At 45.0% G+C, this 26,127-nt stretch overlaps 1 protein-coding gene across 1 annotated transcript; it reads left to right on the forward strand.

Moving 5' to 3' along the window:
- Positions 1-1,009: 1,009 nt before the first annotated feature.
- Positions 1,010-22,495, forward strand: zgc:77151 (uncharacterized protein LOC337153 homolog). Its single transcript, XM_048229912.1, has 11 exons — positions 1,010-1,753; positions 4,540-4,800; positions 6,981-7,149; positions 8,881-9,111; positions 11,735-11,847; positions 12,867-13,014; positions 15,020-15,072; positions 16,191-16,288; positions 19,210-19,351; positions 19,998-20,309; positions 20,342-22,495. Exons 1-11 carry the CDS (start codon positions 1,718-1,720, stop codon positions 22,493-22,495), a joined length of 3,717 nt encoding a protein of 1,238 aa, XP_048085869.1. The 5' UTR covers positions 1,010-1,717.
- The last annotated feature ends 3,632 nt before the right edge of the window (positions 22,496-26,127 follow it).

The following is a 26,127-nucleotide window of genomic DNA, read 5'->3' on the forward strand; positions in this document are numbered from 1 at the left end:
GTGGAATGAGGACCAGTGGCTGGCTCAACAGTCGTTTCGCGGCAATCACTGCCCTAGGTCAGTGGAATGGCAGACGGAACCAGCTGAGTAGGGACATTAGAACCAACACCTTAAGAACCGCCATGACAACGGCAGTTCCGCAGGCCACAGGGTCACTGCATGATATGTGTTTAAGTTGAGTCAAATCCAATTATTTATGTAGCCGCTCATTTTTAACAGAAAAGTGTCAGGGCTGCTCTGCTGAGTGGAGTAAAGGTGTATTACCTACTGACCAACTGAGCTGATAACACTAAAAGTAGAAGTCAATAATATCTTCCTTAAGATAATGATCACAAGTATGACTAAACATGGCAGTAGGCCTACATTATAAGCATAGCAGCATTAACAGTGTGCATGTGTCCCCCTTTATGCTTAAAGGTGCAGTTAGCGATCATACGCAATTTCAAGCCCATGACATTTTAGTAACTGTGCCTTTAATGCAGCCTTAAAGACGGCACTGTGATGTTGAAATGTCCAAAATTCCCTGTCAGTGTTCTTTTCATCACTAGCTCAGCGAACTGGGTACATGTTATCTATATGGCACTTCAATAGCTCATTGTATAGCCTCATCTGCATTGCTTTCACTGAACCTTTGTTATTTCCTTTAGCGGTTTATTTAAGGAACCACCCAAAAAACCTTAAGTGTAGGCTACAGATCTTAATCTGCATAGATGCCTGAGGTGATATGTAAACTAGCAGTGCGTGCATCTGCCACTGGAGGGCATATGGCTAGAATAGCCTACCTTTGACAGAGGTAGCTCTGTATTAAATTCATACTTCATCATCATAGACAATTTTACTAGTAATTATATGACAACTTATATAATTGGTCAATTTCAGGATGCACATCACATCACAAAATGGACAGGAACTATTTGCACGTCCTTAAAATCAGGCATCATCTAAAGACCAGCACGTGATGAAAATGTTATCATTCCGTGCACACGCGCCCTCTACAGGAAAACACTTGAAACTTCATAAATGACATTGCTGTCGTATTGTATTAGATGCCCGACTCGAAAGAGGTATTAAATACATCAGGAGACGAAGATAAACAACATATTAAATGTATTTTTTCCCATTGCGTTAATGACAAGGCGATAATATTCTCCATCGTATAGCAGAAGACCTCGCGATCAATTCCAGAGGGCCCGTTTCATTTCCTACATAGTGGTGAGCCACGTGACGAAAGGCAGCCGAATGAAAGTTTATCCGATATGTTGCCACTTAATATTATTCAGTATCCTGTAAGCAAGATCAACGGAATCAAGATATTTCTGGAGAAAATGTTGTGAGCATTATTTGCGCACGTTGTAACCTAGCTGTGTTGTTATATGCATTAGGACTATAGCCTAATAAAGCTACTTTGGATTGATTCAATGGCATGCTTTAAAAATAATGAGGAAGTTAAACGGCTTAACCGTGAATTGCTATCAACCCAGTCTTCCACCAAGGGCATGCGATATTAATGCGTCGGCCTAGCTTATTATTTTACTCATTCAATGTTGGCATGCACGAGTGAGCTGTACTTTTGCAAACTGACTTTGGCCACACCTAAATCCTGTCCTATTTTTCACAAAAAACGAAGGCTTTTCTCTTGGAGCATTTGTTTGTGTGCCGGTGAGTACCCGGCTGTGAAACATGATAGGTCTAGGAGGTACCAACAGGGAATAGGGGAATGTATAAGGCAGCAATGGAGCAGAATGGGCTACAGGTAACTCCAATACTAACTTTATTTTTCTATGAAATATTTTTGTAATTTTATATTGTGTCAGAATGATAAGACGAATCGATTGCGAGCATAAAAGCACGTTGTTTGATATTTAAATTTCAGTCATTTTGCCTGTGATTTCGACACAGTTTAAATTTAAGACACTGTATTGAAAGTTGTCAGGCTAACAAGACTTTCTGAAATATTAGGCTACGCCAAGTTTGAGTTGGCTAAGTTGCAACATGAATTTGCGAATGGCACCACTGGTCTTGTATCTTAATCAAGCCACATTTTTGACACGACTGCGTAATATCAGTTGTTTAATGTTAAGTAATTTAGAAATTCATCTTCAATATTTCGATATCGGTTAATAATTAATTTCTTTGTGTGTCGTGTCGAATACCTTACGCTAAGTTGGGCTCACTTTTCCCCAACCCCCACGTATTCCTCGTTTGCGTTTCTAAAATAGTAGTATGCTATCTTCCTCATGTGTGCGCTAACACAAAATGCGAGAAATAGCCTAGTTGATGTCCAAGCAACATTGGGGTGAGCTTGACCAATTCCTTAAACTGATAACAATAATATCCTGAACCGCAGGGTTATGGTTAGTAGCACTGTAGCCTAATAAAAATCCTAATGTCGTGGAAGCAAATCTATAGGGGGGGGGGGGGGGATTGATATATCGCTGCTAATAAAGAGTTGAATCTCGTAATGGCTGAATTCCTATATTTTTGTTGCCTATTTTATTTTATTTTATTTTATTTTGACTCATGGTAATCATCAACAGTTGATGTTGTCCATTGAAACGCTACAAAAAGCTACAGTGTTACTTTACTGCCTGGACTCGAATATCATTTTGTTATTTTGTAACACTGGTTGGGCAAGATTCTATAATGACTCGCTTTGACTCCCTTTAATGCTCAAATCGGATGTATGGAGCCATGTTCAATATGGCCAGTTCAGTGTTCGGAAACGATTTAATATATTTTTATTACCATCAGTCCCTCCAACGATTTTACGTTTCGGCCGCCCCCAATGCCCGTGATTAACTTTTCTTGCCCATTGATTGAAATATAGGCTAGCAAACATTTTTTTTTCGAGTATAGTCAGCGCCAAGGTCAAAACTGTGAAATAAATTAAATATTGCTTTGTCCATGGTGATACCGTTTAGACAACGCCACGAAGGCCAGTTCAGCGCATTCAGCATTAAAACGCCTCTATTTTTTAAAAGGGCTACATTACATCGAAAAATGTAGTCTAACTCATTTTGTGGCTGTAGCCTAGGCTACTGTCTAGATTGATCCGGGCTACTTTTCACCGCTAGTCGGCCAATCGACGTGTGGATTTGCTTTGCTGCAAGCTAAGGGGGAGGGACTTTTGCAAGTGGGGGATGTAAAGATTATTTCAACTTTTCCACATTGGGAAGCTAGGAGAACATCAGTCATTGCGGCCGTGTTTTGGGTCTAAGTTTGGAAATATCAAGTAAACTGTTATGCACGTTCACCCCAGCATTACACTGTGCAGTGCTACCAAATACAGCAGAGTGAATGTAGATATTGGCCATGTTAAGAAATAATATTAGAAACTTTGGGTATGGACCACACCCTTACACACTAATCCACTCTACACACACACACACGCACAAAGCAATAGCCTACTAAAATATAATTCAATAACAAAATTTAACATACTATTTGTTTCTCCCATGAGTACAATTCCTATGCTTTACTAAGTAGATTAATGCATTGGAATGTGTTTTCTAACATGTCTTAGTTCAAGGTGAATGCTGTTTTCCAGATTGTTTAAGGATGACATGAGGCAAATCTTTCTGTGATAAATCTTTAAACAGAACATTCTTTAAAATATGTGTTTGCGTCATTCCTGTTTGTGAAGTAGATTAGCTTAGGCCTCAACTGCTGCTAATTTATGTGCTTTGCCAGAAGCATTGAGCTGATTTGAGAAGTGTGTTGTAGCCTACCCATTGATAAAACGGTACTTTACATTGTGTGTGTGTGTATTTGTTTAGTGTGTGTGAACAGGCTATATCTCTGAGTGCTCGTGTGTATAAATGTGCTTTTGTGTCTCCTGTCAAAGTATACCATCCAGGCAGATGTAACAGTGTTATAGTTTATATTTTAAAACTCGGTGACACAAGCTAAAAGTCACCAACTGAAATAAAAGCACTTCCAGCTATTGTTAGTCTGAGACAGGAAAAGAACAGGCCGACACAAGAAATTATAGCTCACTATGTTGTCTTAGGCCTTTGCCTTATATACAAAGCTACATTTTTGAATATCAAAGCTGGGAATATTTTGAATAACAAAGCTGGAGGTTATTTCCATTGTTAGATTTTTTTTATTATTTGGTATTAGGCTCTCATGTTCATTGTTCCCTATTTCAGTGCTGAATTGTCAGTTGAAAACGCAAATGCAAAACATGTACACAAACATAATACTTTACTCAGGCACAGAAACACACCACTGCTGACACAGACACCCACTCCCTCCCTCACTCTAAAACGGTGACTTGTTTAGCAGGGGCTAGCAGTTTGTCCTCATGCCTATTTAAAGACATAGCCTGTCACTGTATTTTATCTGGGCTGCTGTTTCTTCACACCCTTGCGTTTATAGTCGTCTTCATTGTCTTTTATTCTTATTTTTTTTATATTTTCATTGCTCTTGCTTTTCTTTCATATTTCTTTTCTCTTTTTCTAATTCCGATTGTTGGTTTTTTCCTCCTCTCGATCTTGTCCCGTCTTGTCTCCTCCTGCCTTGGCCAACGTCCCGTAGTGGGAAGGAGCTCCCAGCTGCTCGCGAGGCTCCTTCGCCTTCTACAAGTCGGTGAGCTCTCGCCTGGAGACGGGCTCCCTCGGCCCGGTCTGGAAGCTGGGGGGCTTCTACTTTGTTCGCTGTGGCCCCCACGAACCCGTGTGCATAGCTGAGGTCACCCTGCTGTGGGAAGACCAAGCACAGCGCCACCTGCTGGCCAGCTCCAGACTCTACTTCCTACCGGAGGACACCCCCAAGGGCAGGACTAGGGACCATGGAGAGGTGTGTGTGTGTGCCCGTGTGCGTATGTGTGTGTGTTTGGGCAGACAGTGGTAATGACTAATGTAATCTTTTGATTTTGTTTAGTATATCCAGTAAGGAAAGAATGACTGGATTCAACAGAATAATGGAGATGCCAAATGTATTTTGGCTGTCTTCATTGTTTGGAATGAAGATAGACATTTTTCAGGTGTGTGTGTGTGTGTGTGTGTGTGTGTGCGCGCGTGCGTGTGTGCTTTCACCAGCTGTTGCATACCACCTTCTTGGAGTCGGGTGTGTTTAATTTAGTCTGTGTCTAATTTTAAAGATATTATATTTGGGTTTAAGATTATTATATTTGGGTTACTTATTCACTGAAGTTCTTTGCAGACCTTTAGCCAGGCACTTCACATTCCATAACCATCCTTAATTGCTTCCCATTGTAATTAAATGGAGACTCGACCCTGGAACTTTACAGGCACAAAATGCCTGATGCAGTTTTTTGGGCTGCTGCACCTAGGCTGGTTCAGAACACTAACTGTGTGTGTGTGTGTGTGTGTGTGTGTAAAAGACAGAGTGACTGGCCTACGGTGTGTGTGCGTGAGCTTGTATAACACGAGTAACACTGTCCCAACAGCGGCACAGGCTATTGTGTTTGCGCTCTATTTGTAAATGTCAGAAAGTAGCTTTTGCACTGCTCATACCTGTTTCCTGAGGCATGCAGGCTGTGCCTAGAGTGGAGATCTGAATTGACTGGCTGTTACTGTGAGGAGGACGTGTGAGCTGTTACTGTGGGCCGTTGTGTGAGGTGCCCCTAAAGCTCTATGGACTCTGCTGTTGTGTTTTAGTGACTGTGTGTTTCCTTGATTTGGGGGGTTAAAGTTGCTCGGCACTGTGTCAGAATTCAGGGGTGAGCCACGTGTTTCAAGATTTGAAAAACAAAATTGAATAAACAAATATAATAGAACACCCTCAAAAGTTTCTGCTAACTTCAGTCACAGAAAATGTCAAGGAAATCAACAGGGCTTAAGTCAAGGAACATTTCCCTTGCACTGCACAGGGCTGCTAGCGTGACGCTAGGCTAGTCTGGAGAGCTGCACTGCACTGCACAGGGCTGCTAGCGTGACGCTAAGCTAGTCTGGAGAGCTGCACTGCACTGCAGAGGGCTGCTCTATGCTAGGGCGACTCATGAACCTTCCTCTTAAGGGAAACTTGATCTAGTGTTGCACAACTGCATGTGTGATAAAGAGCTTTATTTCGCATGACTCACTGGCATGTGCGCAACCTGACGTTGGTGCGGAAGTAGAGTTGGGCACACACTCGAGTGGCATTGACCAAGACCGAGGACTCGGAGAGAGCACTGGGCACACACTCAGAGTGGCATTGACCAAGACCGAGGACTCGGAGAGAGCACTGATCATTTGTATCAATAATGCTCACATTGGAACATAAAAGCTGATGTGGTTAAAGTGGATATGTTTCATTTTAAACCAGTCTCCCCACATTAATGCTGACAGTCATGACCAAATATAGTGTAAGATGACTTTTACATTAAAGACATATTTTCAGTGTTTAGTTGAATCACAGTTTTTCTGATTTACAGTTAAATTTGTTGCTCTTAGTTGACAGAGTTTGTCTGGTTTACACAATTATATTTGTTGCTCTTAGTTGAATCAGAGTTCGTCTGATTTACAGTTAAATTTGTTGCTCTTAGTTGAATCAGAGTTGATTTACACTGTTATATTCGTTGCTAGTGCGTGTTTGGAGTTGCTGGCCTCTGGCTAATTTGACCTCGTTTATTAAAGCTGTTTGAGGAGTTTACATTCCAGGCGTGTGTGTGTGTGTGTGTGTGTGTGTGTGTGTGTGTGTGTGTGTGTGTTTGTTTGTGTGTTGATTTAAGGTTGAAAGATGAATCGATCTTTAATAGAAAACTCTATTTCCTGAGGTCACATGATGAACCAACATTTTAAAAAGCACCATAGGCAGCAGTATGATGAATAGACAGCATAAAAAGCAAGCAGAAGTGGTCAAGCAATATTTCTGAATCACTTTTAAATGTAATATGCAGGGAATATTGAACTGAAGCGTGACTTTAGTTTAATTTACATTATATTGCATAACAATTTGCAATCACAATATTAGTCAGGTAAATCACAATTAGATATTTTCCCCAAATGTTGATGTGTGCGTCCCCTGCGCTTCAGGATGAAGTGCTGGCCGTGTCCAAGAGGATCGTGCTGCGGGTGGAGGACTTGGCAAAGTGGGCCTGCGCTGAGCCACTGGTCTGGAGAGGAGGCCACGTGCAAGGCCACCTCGTGGGGAAAACCACTTCCTCCCTAACAGGCTCCCAACAGCCAAAGGAGGAGCCACAAGGTGCGTGTGTGTGTGCGCCTGTGCGTGCGTGTGGTGTGTGTGTGTGTGTGTGTGTGTGTGTGTGTGTGTGTGTGTGTGTGTGTGTGTGTGTGTGCGCGCGTGTGTGTGCGCGTGTGTGCCTGTGTGTGTGAGCGCACGCGTGTTCGTGTGTGTGTGTGTGTGTGTGTGTGTGTGTGTGTGTGTGTGTGTGTGAGAGAGAGAGAGAGAGAGAGAGAGAGAGAAGTAATAGTAATACTAATAGTACAACTAACACAACTAATAGTCAGCCTCAGGACCTTGCCACCCTTTCTCAAACAATTCGGCCTAACCAAATTATAAATGCAGAAAAACAAAATTACTTATCATATTGGACTGAAACAACAAAAAGACAAAATAAACTTCAATGTTATTTGGCCCTAAACAGAGAGTACACTGTGGCAGACTACCTATCCACAGTCACTGATGCCAGACAGAGAAAAACCTTGACCAGGTACAGACTAAGCAATCACAGTCTGGCTATTGAGAAGGGCAGACACAGGCAAACCTGGCTGCCCAGAGAAGACGGGCTGTGCACCAATTGCAACCAAGGTGCCATAGAAACAGAGCTTCACTTCTTGGCTGAATGCTGCCAATGGAAAGACATACGAGATCAATTCTTTCCTAAATTCAGAGAAATGCATCCAGACCTTCAAAACTTAAAGGATCCAAGTCTAAGAATACTATTAGGAGAGGAACAAAAGAGCAAAAAAAGAGTCGCAGCAAGATATATAGATGCTTGCCATAAACAAAGGGAGTCACTTCATCAGTGAAGCACACAAAAACTCAAATACACACACACACACACACACACACACGGCCGTTGCAGTAATGTATGATGCATGATGTTTTGTTTTATGTCTTTACACACTACTACGTACATGTATGCTTTGGCAATACAAATTGTATTTTTTGTCATGCCAATAAAGCTCGAGAGAGAGAGAGAGAGAGAGAGAGAGAGAGAGAGAGAGAGAGAGAGAGAGATTTACTTGATTTTAAAGAGTTTTGTATGTGAATAAATCAGAGTGGCCTCTTCGCATCTAGAGTGGCTTTCTTGTTGATTGTGTTAAAACACACTGACGAAGGCCATCGGACCAAAACATTTTCGTGTTCGTTGACCCCTGTTGCTAAATGGAATAAAAGCAAGAAAGAAAGATTTGTGGAAATGAGTCTCCGGCTAGTCCAGGCTGGTCAGAACTCTTACAGGTCAAGAATGATTCTCTTTGAGAGTGAACACTGAAGACACCTTGATCTTAATAAGGGTTGTCTGTTGTCATGACACATTGGACTACATTTCATCTGGCGCTTTTTGACTCATCAGTGCACTCGATCTCTCAACCCAAATGACTTCCTCCGACACGCCGCCCTGAATATCGATGAGCATTAGAATGATACGCTCGCATGCATTTCAACTAGTAAACCAGTTTTGCTCTCGCACAACAAGTTATTCAAGAATCTGGAAATGGATTTTTTTTAATGGTCAATTGCGGCACAACCAGTTCTGTCATGGTGCCAGTGTTGTTTGAGTTTGCCCTCTGAAAGGTGCTGTGGTGGGCTTATTTTTTTTATTTTGCAAAACTGTATCGATTTTTGAAAATGTCTCATTATTTCTCTGTCTCTCTCTCTCTCCCTCTCTCTCTCTCTCTCTCTCTCTCTCTCTCTCTCTCTCTCTCTCTCTCTCTCTCTCTCTCTCTCTCTCTGTGTGTGTGTGTGCAGGTGGGGGTGAGGGGTCGTGTGTGCGTGTGCTGAGCTATCCCCAGTATTGCCGTTACCGCTCGCTGCAGAAGCGCGTGCAGGAGCTGGGGGGCTGGCCACGGCTGCGGGACCCCCACATCAAGACCCTGGAGGGGATCCGCATGGTGCAGCACAACACACGCGTTCTCTACTGCAGAGACACCTTCAACCACCCCACGCTTGACTCCAACGCCTGCATCCTCACACAGCTCGGTGAGTGCACCAAGGCCACGCCAGGGCCACACCAGGGCCACACCAGAGCCACCGCAGAGCCAGACCAGGGCCACACCAGGGCCACACCAGAGCCACCGCAGAGCCAGACCAGGGCCTGAGCAGGGCCACGCCAGAGCCAGAGCAGGGCCACACCAGGGCCACCGCAGAGCCAGACCAGGGCCACCGCAGGGCCACGCCAGAGCCAGAGCAGGGCCACGCCAGAGCCAGAGCAGGGCCACGCCAGAGCCAGAGCAGGGCCACGCCAGAGCCAGACCAGGGCCACGCCAGAACCACATCAGGGCCACATCAGGGCCAGAGCATTGTGAGCAGTACGCTAAGCTTACCTATAGCAACATGAATACTGCTGTGTGGCCACAGGGTCCACAGAAGATGGAAATGTGGTGCTGAATTCTTTAAAAGAATTACGTTTATGTGCTGAATTCTTTAAAAGAATTATGTTTATGTGCTGAATTCAATTCTTTAAAAACATTACGTTTATGTGCTGAATTCTTTAAAAGAATTATGTTTATGTGCTGAATTCAATTATTTTAAAACATTACGTTTATGTGCTGAATTCTTTAAAAGAATTACGTTTATGTGCTGAATTCAATTCTTTAAAAACATTACGTTTATGTGTTGAATTCTTTAAAAACATTATGTTTATGTGCTGAATTCTTAAAAAAAATAAGTTTATGTGTTGAATTCTTTAAAAACATTTCTTTAATGTGCTGAATTCTTTAAAAACATTACGTTTATGTGCTGAATTCTTTACAAAAATTATGTTTAAAAAAATATGTTTATGTGCTGAATTCTTTAAAAACATTACATTTATGTGCTGAATTCTTTACAAAATGTTTATTTGATACTTTTTCAATTCAATTCAAATGTGCTACAGATAGATAGATAGATAGATAGATAGATAGATAGAGGGGTGCTTTATTGTTTCTGGAGCGAAACTGTTTTTTGTGAGTTAGTAAAGCATGTCAGGTCTTGGTTTGCGTGACAACACAAGAAGGGTAAACACATAAGAGGGAAAACTCGGTGTGGTTCGCCACTGAGCCATGAGCCACACTGTCTTCACAGTACTGTGTCTTGAATTCAGTGCATGGGGGCCGCAGACAGTTTGTCCAACGACCCACATGCACTGAATTCAAGCCACAGTACACTGAAGACAGTAAAGCATGTTGGTGCACAATTCATGTTATGGGGATGTTTCTCATACTGTGGTGTTGGACCTATTTATCGCACCCAGAGATCAAGGATCACTTTCAATACATCAAAATATTTGAAGAGGTCATGTTGTCTTATGCTGAGGAGGAAATGCCTTTGAAATGGGTGTTTTAACAAGACAATGACCCAAAACACACCAGTAAGCGAGCAAAGTCTTGGTTCCAGACTAACAAGATTGACGTTATGGAGTGGCCAGCCTGATCCCCAGACCTCAATCCTATAGAAAACTTGTGGGGTGATGTCAAAAATGCTGCTTCTGAGGCAAAACCCAGAAATGTAGAGGAATTGTGAAATGTAATTCAATCGTCCTGGGCTGGAATACCTGTTCACATGGTATCACTGAATGGGCAGCCGTGGCCTACTGGTTAGCCCTTCGGACCTGTGACCTGAGAGTTGCCGGTTCGAACCCCGAACAGTAGGAACGGCTGAAGTGCCCTTGAACAAGGCACCTAACTCCTCACTGCTCCCCGAGCGCTGCTGTTGCTGCAGGCAACTCACTGTGTGTTCACTGTGTGCTGAGTGTGTTTCACTAATTTACGGATTGGGATAAATGCAGAGACCAAATTTCCCTCACGGGATCAAAAGAGTATATATACTTATACTTATACTTCGGTGCCAGTAGTTGGTCGACTCCATGCAACACAGATGTGAAGCAATTCTTAGAAATAATGGTAATGCAACTAGATGCAGTATTAGTGCAGTGATTCAAAGTAAAGCAACATCTTGAGACATTTTTCAGTTTATACAGTAAATGTTCGAGTTTGTAAAGAAAAATGCGAACACTGCTATTTTTTTTGAACAGTCTAACATTCCTTTTTCTTCACTTTCTGTAAAGGTATAACACAACTCGCATCAATTTTGGTCATGTTTTGATTTGAAATTGAATGTGCAGTGTTCCCAATGCATTGATATTATGGAATTAACAGCTATTCTAAGGATTTTGAGCTTTATTATTTTTTTTAAAACGTACTGCTATTATTCTGCACATAACTGTATATAAACATGGTTACCCTTCATAATGCATAGGTTGGCATATTCATGTACACGTGTGTGTAGGTGAGTATGCTTGCGGGTGTGTGTGTGGGGGAGGATGTGAGATGTTTCAGTATGTGAATTAAGTTGGTCTGCATCCACATGTGTCACAGTGTGGTGACTGTTCTTTATGCAACTAGTATTGCACAGTCTTCCTCCTCTCCTAGCTGTACAACTTGAAATATTCTTTCTTTCTTTCTTTCTTTCTTTCTTCTTCTCTCTCTCTCTCTCTCTCTCTCTCTCTCTCTCTCTCTCTCTCTCTCTCTCTCTCTCTCTCTCTCTCTCTCTCTCTCTCTCTCTCTCTCTCTCTCTCTCTCTCTCTCTCTCTCTCTCTCTCTCTCTCTCTCTCTCTCTACTGCAGGGTTCTCCTCTATCCGTTTGAAAGGAAGGCCTCGTAAGCGTCGAGGCCGATATCCCAAAGTGCCCGAGCAGCCTACCGGCCAGCAGTCCGAGTCGTGGATGGAGCGGATGAATGTAATGTCCAATCACACGTCTCCTTCTGTGACTGTAGAATAGAATATTGTCCAATCACACGTCTCCATCTGTGACTGTAGAATAGAGGAAATGATAATGATGTCACAGTTCATTGCGGTCATGTAGCCTTTTTCCTGACTGTCAGGATCCTTTTTGGTTTTTGTTTAAATTATTCCCAATGATGAAAAAGCAGATGCCGAGGAGGAAATAATATTTATATTAATTATACTGCACCCACCCTGTGTCTGTTATTTGACTTATTTACAGTATATATTTATTTCTAATTTTTTTTTTTTTTTTTTTTAAAGCTTGCTCTGCCTTTTTTGCGTGTCTGAGCCGAGTGCTTGTAATGCAAACTCTCTGAGCTGTGCTGAAAGGCCGCTGGTATTGTCATCGTTACTCAGGTCCTGGACACTGCCAGCGCTCTCCTGCCAGAGAAAAATGCTATACGGACACACACCCTTAATCAGACACACACACACGCCCTTCATCATAGACAGACACACGCCCTTAATCATAGACACGCACCCTTAAAGCGGCCTTGCGTAGTTTCTTTCTTTAAAATATTCTAAAATGTCTTCCTCCCTCCTAATGAGGGTGACTGTAGCTATATAACTAGTATTGGTAGTTGCATTCAAGACGAGTCTATCCCTGAATGACTGAATTCTATAATAGTCCCTTCCTTTTATCAGAGTAGACATTAGGGTGATGTTCTGTGAGTACGTGGGTTAAGCTAATGATCTGTAGTTGCTCAACCAACATTTTAAAGACTGAACTTGAATTTCAACAGACCATCTGTAAAGTGTCTGTAGGCTAACTGCCCAAGTAAACGCCTCTTAAAGTTCCTGAAGTGTGTTCTTCAGTGCAAACTTGCTGTGCTAAGTCTGTGTTGTCTGATGAATAGTAGTGGTTAGTGGGGTTCCCTCTACAATGTAGAGGACTCTGGGTGCCTTGATCAAGCATTATAGAATTGCAAATTGTTGATGTTGTTGACATGTTGACTGTTGGCTCCCCTGCAGGAGAACGTGCTGGGCAGTGCGGAGCTCCAGTGGGCAGGCGGTTGGCTGCATCACCCCGAGGAACAGCTGTTTCTAGATCAGCTCTTCAGCTTCATGGAGCGCCAGGGATCACCCATCAGCAAGGTGCCCAACCTGGGCTTCAAGAAGAGTGAGTACCTCACCGTCACGCCACACAAGTTGTCGTCGTCGTTGTTGTTGGGGATTTTATAGAAGTCCCTAGTTTCAGAAAAAAAACATGGAAAAAAAGTGATATTGAGGGTCTCAAAACTCCTTTATTGTGACACACCTGCCATCAATCAGTACTTTCTCTAGAAATGTAATCCTTTGTTAATGTTGTCCCAAAATGTGAAGTCTCCAAAACAAAAGGCCATGACAATAATAAGGATGAAACAAGGCATGTTTGTATTTTTTTGTCATTTTCATGCAGCTGAAATGGTATGTGGGGTAGCTGGTAGGACCATATACAGTGTTTCCCCTAGAAATTTTTCCAGCAGCGGTGCTGTTGATCGTGGACCCCCCCCAAAAAAAAAAGAAAATGTTGAAAAAATGACTCCTTAAATGGTGACTTCTGGTGGATTTTTTCAGATTGAGTGTTACAAATTATGACTTAACCATCAACACAAGCATTTACAAAGCATGATTATTGCAGTACTTGAACAGGATTATTCATGTTTTTCTTTCACCTTTTTCATTTACATTATTAGTAATTAGCCACTGTACAACTGTACACTGTAGGACACTGTACAAACTACTACTATTTAGAATTATTTATGATACATGATACATTCAAAAACAATTGATGTCCTATTTTTTTTTTAATTAATTTTTGCACAGCACTGTATAAACTATATAGACTTCTCTTTCATGTCATTACACTGTATTGGTGCTATGCAAGTCGAATTGAGTGCCTGTCACTTTACTGTCTGTCACGCCGCTGATGAATACATTGTAGGGGAAACACTGATACAAATCTATGTGGAAATAGCTAAGTATATGGATATTTAATGTGTAAGGTACACATATTGTACCAAGTCCCATTCACAGAATAAATGCATGTAGTTACAGGTGTTTTGGGAACATAATACCATTATAAAAGGAGCAAGATGCTATGTTGTGTTTTACCTGAGGGGGCGCTAAAATCTATTGTTTATTGTAAATGTTTATTTTGGTATTCCCAAAACACCTGTAACTACATTCATTTATTCTGTGAATGGGACTTGGTACAATATTGGTACTTTACAAATAGGCTTGGGAATCGGTTCCAGGTATCAGTAAGGAACCGGTTCCAAATGTTCCGATCCATCGGAATCGTACACATCCAAACGTTAACGATTCCACTAACGATTCCAATACAAAGCTTTGTTTTACAAATGTATACTTTTTTAGAAATTTTAAAGTATTCAACTTCTGTATTGTTATTGCACACTTGAAATTCATTCTCTAAAACCACTTTAAATTAGACATTCAAAGCCAACAACTCTCAAAGCCGTCCTATAAGTGTTCAGCAAATGGTACAGGAATCGATATGGGAATCGATAAGGAATCGCATCGACAAGCAGACTCAACAATGGCATCAATATCGATAATTTCTTAACGATGCCCATCCCTATTTACAAACTTAAATGTCTATATACTATTTCCACATAGATTTTATGGTCCCATTAGCTACCCACATACCATTCCAGTTGCTTTAAAATGACACAAAAATACAAACATGCCTTGTTTTATCCTTATTATTGTCATGGTCATCTGATGTGGATGACATCATCTGATGAATGACATCTGATGATGACTAAATTGTTTACACAATCATGCCTTTTATGAGTTGGTCTTCCACCCTAGAAAATATTTGGAGGTTATGGAAAATATTTGTCAAGATATTAATGCCCAAACATGGCACGTGTTTTTCAAGCTGTAAAAATGAAAGAATTTCAAGGTCTGAAAAAGATATGAAGACATAAGATTTGCACAGAAATATTTCACAGGCCTTGGTTTTAGGACCCATTGCTGATAGACAAGGTTTGAAAAAAATCTGAGACGGTGCAGCAACAACCTTATCTGATTTGACACGGAATGACTCCGCTTTGATTATATTTAATGTGTTTAAACATTTGTTCTTTCTCTTACTGGTCACTTTGTCTTCTGTCCCACAGTTGACCTCTTCCTCATGTATTCCGTTGTCAAGAGGCTGGGAGGCTATGAAAACGTGAGTCAGCAGAAATGGACAGACACACACACACACACACACATGCACCACACCAACAACACACATGCACCACACCAACAACACACACACACATGCACCACACCAACAACACACACACGCACACATGCACCACACCAACAACACACACACGCACACATGCACCACACCAACAACACACACACACACCAGACACCAACAAACCACAAACACACACCTCGGCAGTAGGGTAGTAGTGTTGGCACCTCGGCAGTAGGGTAGTAGCCTGGGCACGGTATTGTGGGCACCTCGGCAGTAGGGTAGTAGTGTGGGTTTTGTGAACACAAAGCGTCGCGGGTTCTCTTTCACTTTTTGCCTAGTGGCCTATTTTATCCTCCTTGACTTGCCATTGCCAACAGAGAAGGCATGTCATTTATTATAAAAATGTTTTGTTATCATTAGGCTTATAACAAAACATGATAGGCTACAGTCATTAGTATCCTAATTTGGCTACAACCCAACAAGTGTGTTCTTCGAACGTTAGGTGAATGAATATGTTTTCATCCAAGCTATTAGTCACAGACCATGTAGAAATCAGCAGAAATCAGCCAACTTTGGATCACATTGCTAACTATTTGCATATATGAACTCTGTCAAACTCTTCTTGCCTGTGAGTGAGAGAGAAGAGTCTGTAGCGCAGTTAGCACGCTGCTGGTCAGTTGTCATTTCGGACTTGAGCTACGAACAACAGGTTGCTGGGCAACAGTAACTAGGTGGGGCGGGCCTACCATTCTGAATTGGAAAGTGTGATTGGTTGGCGTCTTTCCAATAACTTTAAATCAGAATTCATTCTGAAAATATATTGAAAGAATATGTAACAAACCACCTCACCAATCAGGGGTTATGATAATTATTTGAACCTGATAATGAATGATGGTGAAAATACATAACTAACTGAGTGCAACTACATTGCCCATAATCCAAAGCAGTACACTAAGGTCTGAGACCCCCAGAGCAGGTATAGTGTGACCATGAAGAAAGAGTGCGTGCGTGCATTCCGGGGAGTGAGAGGTTGTGTTCAGTGAAGGAAAAGAGTGTGTGTGTGTGTGTGTGTGTGTGTGTGTGTGTGTGTGTGTGTGCAGGTGACGACGCAGCGCATGTGGAAGGCGGTGTATAATGAGCTGGGTGGGAGTCCTGGGAGCACCAGCGCCGCCACATGCACCCGGAGACACTACGAGAGGTGAGTCCAGCACACACACACACACACACGCGCACACGCCCACGCACACACATACACCTCACATGCACCCAGAGACACTACGAGAGGTAAGTCCAGCCCCCGCCACGTCTACTTACGCTGAGAACAGACCTTCCATACCCCTGATACACAACATACCCCCCTCTCCCACACACACACAGGTACACACACCCCCCCACACACACACACACATGTCTCCTTACGCTGGGAACAGACCTCTGATTTTGAAAGGATTGCTGGGAAATCTGACGGAGGTAGGTCTACTCCATCTCATTCCTATCTAGTGCGTCTGTAGTCTAGTGCGTCTGTAGGTTAGGACTACTCCATCTCATTCCTATCTAGTGTGTCTGTAGTCTAGTGCGTCTGTAGGTTAGGTCTACTCCATCTCATTCCTATCTAGTGTGTCTGTAGTGCGTCTGTAGGTTACAGTAGGTCTACTCCATCTTTCCTATCTAGTGCGTCTGTAGTGCATCTGTAGGTTAGGTCTACTCCATTTCATTCCTATCTAGTGTGTCTGTAGTGCATCTGTAGGTTAGGTCTACTCCATCTCATTCCTATCTAGTGTGTCTGTAGTGCATCTGTAGGTTACAGTAGGTCTACTCCATCTCATTCCTATCTAGTGCGTCTGTAGTGCGTCTGTAGGTTAGGTCTACTCCATCTCATTCCTATCTAGTGTGTCTGTAGTCTAGGTGCGTCTGTAGGTTACAGTAGGTCTACTCCATCTCATTCCTATCTAGTGCGTCTGTAGTGCGTCTGTATTATGTCTGTAGTGCATCTGTAGGTTAGGTCTACTCCATCTCACTCCTATCTAGTGTGACTGAACGAATCAGGAGGTCTGTTCCCAGCTTTACACTAAATCACTGACGGCATCTCTCCCATCGACAGCTGTAATCCGACTGTTTACGTTAGCCAGTATTTCAGCTGCAGTGTTTGCATACGTTGCTTATAGAAGATTCCATTCATATGTCACAGAAGAGATTGATTAAGGACTCACGCCCACGGTCCATCTCCTAAGCTAGGGCGTGTGTTACCAAGCAACTTCTGTACATGTTACAAAATGCTGCAAAAACTCCTATAGGATGTTTTAGTGCCATTAAGATGTAAATGTATATGTTGACAATGTACTGTACTGCCATAATGCCACTAAGATTGGAATATTCTACATTTTAATAGGATTGTTTTTTTTTACTGGGTTAATGTAATCCAAAACTACTATTTGAATGGCAGTCTTCAAATAAAAATGTCTTTGGAAAATGTTGTGTACTGTAATTGAAGGTGAGGGCAATAAAATCAAGCCCAACTTGACAGTGTGTAGATGAAAGATAAATTGTGCAAGTCCGTTCAGAAACCCCCCCAGGCCCTCCACACTGAAAACACACACAATGCACAAGCCAGGCCCTCCACACTGAAAACACACACAATACACAAGCCAGGCCCTCCACACTGAACACACACACAATACACAAGCCAGGCCCTCCACACTGAACACACACACACAATACACAAGCCAGGCCCTCCACACTGAACACACACACAATACACAAGCCAGGCCCTCCACACTGAACACACACACAATACACAAGCTGCGCTAAGGTTGAAAAAAACCTGGCAAGACTGTTGCATCGTCTTACAGAATGTTCTTTCAACACATTTTGTCTCCCTCTCTGAGATGGTGAAACTGCACATAGAGGTGTGTGTGTGTGTCCGCCCCACTGGTTTCTTCCTCATCTGTATGGTGGCTGAGTGCAACTTCACTTTAGTATTGCACTACCTACAGTAAGCTGGCGAGGCTGTAGGCTCGCACCAAACAGGAATTTCAGTCATGTGTCGCCATGGCAACCTGGGCAGTGTAATGCGATTAGCTGTATGAGAGAAATCCCAGTCAGTAGACAGAGGCATTCACGTCATTTAAAATCCAAATCCCTCTGGAGCGAGAACACCGATATGAGAAGCCTACTGCTCATGCTGTAAGGGTGCCGTTTGCCATGGCTTTGTGGGTAGCAGGTATGGTAGGTGTGTGTGTGTGTGTGTGTGTGGGGAGCAGGTACCTCTCCAGAGGTGGGTGTGTGTGGGTAGGAGGTACCTCTCGAGGGGTGTGTGTGTGTGGGTAGGAGGTACCTCACAAGGGGGTGTGTGTGTGTGTGTGTGTGGGTAGGAGGTACCTCTCGAGGGATGTGTGTGTGTAGGTGTGTGTGTGGGTAGGAGGTACCTCTCGAGGGATGTGTGTGTGTGTGTGTGTGGGTAGGAGGGACCTCTCGAGGGATGTGTGTGTGTGTGTGTGGGTAGGAGGGACCTCTCGAGGGATGTGTGTGTGTGGGTAGGAGGTACCTCTCGAGGGGTGTGTGTGTGTGTGTGTGTGGGTAGGAGGGACCTCTCAAGGGATGTGTGTGTGTGTGGGTAGGAGGGACCTCTCGAGGGGTGTGTGTGTGTGGGTAGGAGGTACCCTTTCGAGGGATGTGTGTGTGTGTGGGTAGGAGGGACCTCTCGAAGTGTGTGTGTGTGTGTGTGTGTGTAGCAGGGACTTCTCGAGGGATATGTGCCCACTGAGCTGGCCATGGGTCATCTGACCCAAACATGCATCACATCCAGTGCAGCCGAATGGACACAAACACAGTGGTAAATCCTCACCACCCTCTCCTCCTGCTGCCCTGTATCTGCCCCATGCTGAGGTAAATCCTCACCACCCTCTCCTCCTGCTGCCCTGTATCTGCCCCATGCTGAGGTAAATCCTCACCACCCTCTCCTCCTGCTGCCCTGTATCTGCCCCATGCTGAGGTAAATCCTCACCACCCTGTATCTGCCCCATGCTGAGGTAAATCCTCACCACCCTCTCCTCCTGCTGCCCTGTATCTGCCCCATAGGGAGGTAAATCCTCACCACCCTGTATCTGCCCCTGTCCTCAGGCTCATGCTGCCCTATGAGCAGTTCATGAACAGCGGCTCCAAGCCTCCGAAGACCCAGGAGCCTGTGGTTCCCATCAAACCCATGAGGGGGCGCCCTCCCCTCCACCTCAAAAGGCAGAAGACAAATGGAGTCTCTCCTCCAGTAAGTTTCTTTCAGTCCTTTCTTTTGTACATATGATACACTGTACTGCTCTCTGTGTGTTGCAGAATACGTTCATAAGAAGATATATGGATGTAAACAGGAGGTCTAAAGTTTGTTCTGGTCAAAAGACAGTCACCCTCCACACCACTAGGGGGAGGTGTTGGAACTTCTCTGAAGCCACTGGATACTGTGTTGCAGCTGAGGAAGCTGTTGTTGTGTGCAGCCATTTGAAATTATTATAATATTTACAATTATATTATAATATATATTATAATAATCATATTATAACAATCATATTATAACAGTAATATGATGATGACACACTCACTGAAATGAAATGTTTATCAACTTGTGTTTTGGTTGAACTCTCTCTGTGAGGTTCTTTCACTGTTATTTGTTTGTCTTGTGCATAAACTGTACATTTACCATGTTCTTCCTCTCCTACATTGTTGATATGTGGATGAGTGTTCACTTGGTGCTTGTCTCCTACATTGTTGATACTGTATGTGGATGAGTGTTCACTTGGTGCTTGTCTCCTACATTGTTGATACTGTATGTGGATGAGTGTTCACTTGGTGCTTGTCTCCTACATTGTTGATACTGTATGTGGATGAGTGTTCACTTGGTGCTTGTCTCCTTGTCTCAGCAGCAGGCGGTGACTGCTGACGGTGTGGTGGTGGTACGCCGGGGACGAGGGCGCCCACCAGGCCGACGGAAAGTCTTGGCAGCCAGGGCAAACCAGGGCCGGCACCCCCTCCTGGCCAAACCTCCACCCAGCCAGGGGGCGCTGTCTCCCCCTCCTCCTCAGGGTCCCCCTGCTCCAGCTCCACCTGCTGTTCCCCAGAAGCAGAACCACAGCACCCCCTCCACTCTCAGGTCCACACCCCCGTGTCCTGCCCCCCCACCCCCACCTCTAACCCCACCTCTAACCCCACCTCTAACCCCACCTCTAACCCCAGCCCTCTTCCTGCCCCTCCGGTCAAGCCAGAGGAGTTGAAGCTGGAGCCTCAGGATCTGGCTACCCCTATACCCAGGTTCAGTGGTCTCTCCCAAGCATCGCCTAGAGAGCCAGTCACCCCAGTGTCCCAGACGGGTGGTTTGACCCAGGGCACCGGTGGTTTGGTCAGCAATGCCTCTCCGGCCGTCTTTAGCCCAACCAAGGGCCTGTGCCCTCTGGACCTGTTCAGAACCCGCCTGGGCCTGGGCACCCCTCTCAGCTCCACCCCCGTGCCCAGCATGCATCTCCAGTCCCTGGTGCGCCCACAGGCCAGGCTGTCTGCCCAGGCTAGCCCAGTGACCTCCACCCCGGCTGGGCCACGCAAGGACCCCCACCCCCCTCCTCAGCACCAGTACTCTGGGTGTGTGGAGCCAGAGAACCAGGGGCCTCTGAGCAGCGGGGCCACTCCGGGTGGAGTCTGCGGTGGTGGTGGGGCGGTGCAGTCTCCGCTGCTTCCTCTCCGGATCCTTCCGTTGGAGCTGGACTGCAGCGTGCAGGTGCGGCAGCTGATGCGTGGTAGCCTCGGGTCCGAGTGCGTGCAGAACTTCACCAAGAGGCTGACCGCGGCGCTCGCGCAGGACCTGGAGTCACCACGGGCAACGGCTGCACCACCCTCGTCCTCCTCACTGCCCTCCTCTTCCCCCGCCCTCTCTCCTCTTCCTTCTCCCACCACTGTTGCCATGGTGACGCAGGCAGAGCCGCTCAATCTCAGCAGGCGGGGCGGGGTCAAGAGGTCTGCCGGGGACGACACGGATCTGTCACTGCAGCACGACGGCAAAGACGACGGCCCGTCGTGGACTCCTGTTGCCAAGCAGCCGCGGCTGGACGCAGACGGACTCCCGCTGAAGCCCAATGGTGGCGTGTTCCGCTTTCCGCTGTTCCAGGACCAGCCGGCCGACCTCAGCCTGCCCTGCCGCGTCCGAGCGATTCTCAGGGAGAGCCGCCGCCTGGCCGCCAAGGGTCCGGACGCCGCCGAAACCAAGGACATGCTCCCAAGACCAGCAACAACCTCCAACAGCACCCCCTGCAGGTCTGGAGTCAGCCCCGTGGTGGAGGAGCAGAATTCAGCAGCAGGGCTGGGGGGTCCCCTACCTGGAGTCAACAGCACCCCCTGCAGGCCTGGAGTCAACAGCGACCTCTGCAGGCCTGGAGTCAACAGCGACCTCTGCAGGCCTGGAGTCAACAGCGACCTCTGCAGGCCTGGAGTCAACAGCCACCTCTGCAGGCCTGGAGTCAGCGACCTCTGCAGGCCTGGAGTCAACAGCGACCTCTGCAGGCCTGGAGTCAACAGCGACCTCTGCAGGCCTGGAGTCAACAGCGACCTCTGCAGGCCTGGAGTCAACAGCGACCTCTGCAGGCCTGGAGTCAACAGCGACCCCTGCAGGCCTGGAGTCAGCCCTGTGGTGGAGGACAAGAATGGGGCAGCAGGACTGGGGGGTCCCCTTCCTGGAGTCAACAGTGACCTCTGCAGGCCTGGAGTCAACAGCACCCTCTGCAGGCCTGGAGTCAACAGCGCCCCCTGCAGGTCTGGAGTCAGCCCTGTGGTGGAGGAGCAGAATTCGGCAGCAGGGCTGGGGAGTCCCCTACCTGGAGTCAACAGCGCCCCCTGCAGGCCTGGAGTCTGCCCCACGGTGGAGGAGCGGAGTACTGCACCAGAGCTGGACGGTTCCCTGGGTGCGGCAGAAAGCGGGGGTGCGGAGGGAACACTGGACGGAGGGCTCGGTGGCAAGAGCCTTCTGGAGGTAGCCAGCGAACAGCTGAAACATGGCAAAGGTGACCACACACAGCTGGCCAATAGGGTACAAGATACTCAGGGTGTCTATGCAGTGCTGCCCAATGGGAAGCTAGATGCGCTTAGTGACCACAGCGTGATGGCCAATGTGGATTCAGATGCTGAGGGCAGCCACAGAAAGCTTGCCAATGGGGAGCAAGATGCTCAGGCTAATGGAAGAACACTGGCTAAGTGTGAGAAAGACATTAAAGATGAACACATGGCACTGGCCAATGGGGTGCCAGACGGTGACAGCGATGACCGAGCCCTGGCCAATGGGGAGGGAGATGCGGTGGGATCCTTCATTTCACTCATTCTGCCAGACTCCCCTCCCCACAGCCACTGTAACTCTGTCGCCAGTACTCTCCTGAGTTAAACAAACAAACAAACAAATAAACAAATAAACAACCAATTAAGACCTGCATCAATCACTCCTGCACTCCCTTCTCCAGCCCATCACTCCAATGCTGTACGTGAGCAAACACATCATCCATCATGTCATGTGCTGTCTTTGGTGATCACTCTTTCTGAGGTCCTCGCCTCCATGTGTCACATGTGAAGGTGTTGCTTTCCTCCCCGCAGTACCTGTGGGAAAACTCTGAGGACTTCAGGATGAGATGGTGGGCAGAGTGTGGACCCAGAGTGGACCCATCACTGCACAGGGATTTAACTGTCCTTTCAGCATTACTCCGTTTGTCTGACAAGGGATCATGTGACTCCAAGAACACTAAAACGTTCCAGAAGCTTCACACGAAAGCATTATTCATTCTTTATTCTTTGAACAGAACCAGGTTTGGAACAGTATTTGTGTTGTCATTGGCCAGCGCACGTGTGTGTGCTGGTGTGTGTGTGTGTGTGTGCGTACGTTTGCCATCTATTCCTACTGAACTGTCTCATTCAGCATGTGGGAAGGTAAACGTCAGCTCTACTGGTGCTGAGATAGGACTCTACAATTGCCTTTGTGCCTGAACACCTGTGTGTGCGCATGTTTGTGTGTGTGTGTGTGTGTGTGTGTGTGTGTGTGTGTGTGTGTGTGTGTGTGTGTCCAGACGAAAGACATTTTGCTCCACATTTGTTTTCTTTTCCCTTGTTCTTTTTTATTTATCTGAATCAGCGTTATTTCAGTCCCTTCCAGGTTGGAGTGGTCTGCCCAACTACTGTAGTGCCTTTTGTTGTTGTTATTGATGTTGTTGTTGTCTAACCTTTGTATTCACGGGATCTTTCTTTCTTTCTTTCTTTCTTTCTTTCTTTCTTTCTTTCTTTCTGGGCCTGTTGAACTGTTCTGGTGTTTTGTTTCTTTCACCTCGTTGTTTTAGTATACTGATCTATTTATTTTACTCCTCAGATGTAACTTGTGTTGTCAGTCAGGTAATGTGGGGTATTTCCGTTATAAACTCCTCTATGACGAGCATCAGTGGTTCGGCGTGATCTGTTTTCGAAGCCCTTGTTTGGCTTGTGGGAAGCTGTACAAATGATTTCCAGATGGCATCAGCCTGACTCGGTAGTACTGGAGAAAAGTCTGTTAGGCTTCCAGAGATGCCGTCTTTCTCTGCTACTTTTTACCTTTTCATTTTACCCTATTAATTACTAAACATTATTATACTGATCCAACCTTTTATTGGAGATATGTTTGTGCAGACATTCAGAGTTTCAAACGTAGAACTCAAGAGTTTAGTTTACAGGCTGTTTTGCATGTTCAAACCATAGTCATTTTTTTTTATCTGACTTTTATCTTTTTCTGGTACACTGCACTCCTTCTTGACCTTGTATTTAAGTTGAAACTGTTATTATTATTATTATTTGTAACATGTTTTGATTGCCATATCAAATTGTTTTAGGAAACAGGAGAGATTAGTATGTCTCCCATCTTCCCTGGTGTCTTGACAGCCATTTTATCTTGAGTGGGCCCTGTTTAATGTCGTTCCCCAGGCAACCTGGTTTAAAGGGTCACTAACTACTGCTGTGTTATTAGATCATAACCACCATCACCCAGTTGTGAGCTGGAGCGATGGGGAAGGAGTCCTTTTTGAAACCAAGAGAAGCTCTTCAGCCGAGAGGGACTTTCCTTCTGATCTCCATGCTTTTGGTTTGTAATTCAGAGTGATACTCCACCCTTCCCAGCCGTCAAAACCAAAAGCTGACCGCAGTTCAGTCATGCGGCTTTATTCCACATCTGGTGGCCTTCATCGGCTCTGACGCAGCAGTCCTCGGGGGTTTGGGTCGATGGGTAGTTCACTAATAACTTTCCCCTAGTGTTACTGTCACTACTTTCATATATTTCTCATACCGTTTAAAGAGAGGGTACCAGCATGGTGATTTTTCTTTTTAGATCTTAAGACGTTTTGTTAGACATGGCATTCATTTGTTGCTTTAAATCCAGTCTGTGTGTGTGTTTGGAGGGAGGGGGTGTATGTTTATATTTATGTGTATGGGGAGCATCAGACTAGCGCCAAACTGTCACATGGTTTCCTTACTTGAACGAGTGCCACAATGTTTTGAAATCCTGTTAAACCTGTGAAGCAGTACGCGTGTTTGAACAAACTTGTCAACCATTCCTTTGTCTCTTCAGCAGTCTCTTACGGGGTCGAATGCCTGTTGATTAAATATGTGGGGGTGTATGTGACTTATTTCAACTATGTGTGTGTTAACACTGAGTATTTATAATAAAGTTCAGCCATATTTGCTATTTGTGTGGATTTAAATGTTAAGACACTGCCTGCCTGACTGCAGTATGATATTTGGCCACTAGATGGAGATATTGTCATAGCTGGAGCTATCTACTGGTCCCAGGCCTGACTGAAGTCTTCTAACCCATGGATGTATCATGTGATCCTGACTGTGTACTGTTCAGCCAGCCTTGTGCTGCTCATATGGAACCTCAGTAGCCCATTGCCCCATTTCCAGGCCCCAGCAGCCAGAACTCGTTCTGCCCTTTAACACTGGTGCACATGTCACCCTGTACCTGTTTACCTGTTATACAGGTAGAGGCTTACAGGCATCAGTACATGTCACCCTGGAGGCCTTCATGTTTACCTGTTATACAGGTAGAAGCTCGGACAGGCATCAGTCGAACATAAAATAGTAGTGCATTTGTGCCAGTTGCTGAAATTGCATTATTTGAGGAGATTATGATACAATTTGAACCAAGTTCAAAGATATATGTGTAAATAGCCCCGCCTGACATCACACCACAACACAACATACAGATACACATGCTAATCGGACATCACAACATACAGGGACAAATGCTAATCTGACATCACAACACAACATGCAGGTACACATGCTAAGCTGACATCACAACATACAGGGACAAATGCTAATCTGACATCACAACACAACATGCAGGTACACATGCTAAGCTGACATCACAACATACAGGGACAAATGCTAATCTGACATCACAACACAACATACAGGTACACATGCTAATCTGACATCACAACATACAGGGACAAATGCTAATCTGACATCACAACACAACATACAGGTACACATGCTAATCTGACATCACAACATATAGGGACAAATGCTAATCTGACATCACAACACAACATACAGGTACACATGCTAGTGACACAGGCAGTCTCCACATGGAGCATATAATATCGACATGGTACATTATGACTGATTGTAGCAGGTGGTATCTTAGAAACAGTTCTGTGTGTGTGTGTATGTGTCCATTTCTGGCCTCTTCCTCTCCCAGTTCCTGTTTCTGCAGAAGCTCTGTACTCTCGTTATGAAGAGACCAGCAGGATATCACAGCAAGACTTTAATGTGTTCCACCCTATGATGAGACCTGAGTACGGAATTATAGAGAAACCGAGGATCAGGCTTTAGTAGGACACTACAGAGAGACCTGAGTATTAGGCCAGTAAGAGACCTGAGTATTAGGCTTTAGTAGGAGACCTGAGAGGTTTGAGGTGAAGGCACCAGAGAGGAAATGAACACATTCCATCTCTCCGTCCACATTTTTTACCAGTGCTGCTGGCCTGCAAACAGCTGAGT

This window comes from Alosa alosa, chromosome 2 (genome assembly GCF_017589495.1).
Source record: "Alosa alosa isolate M-15738 ecotype Scorff River chromosome 2, AALO_Geno_1.1, whole genome shotgun sequence".
Taxonomy (NCBI): domain Eukaryota; kingdom Metazoa; phylum Chordata; class Actinopteri; order Clupeiformes; family Clupeidae; genus Alosa; species Alosa alosa.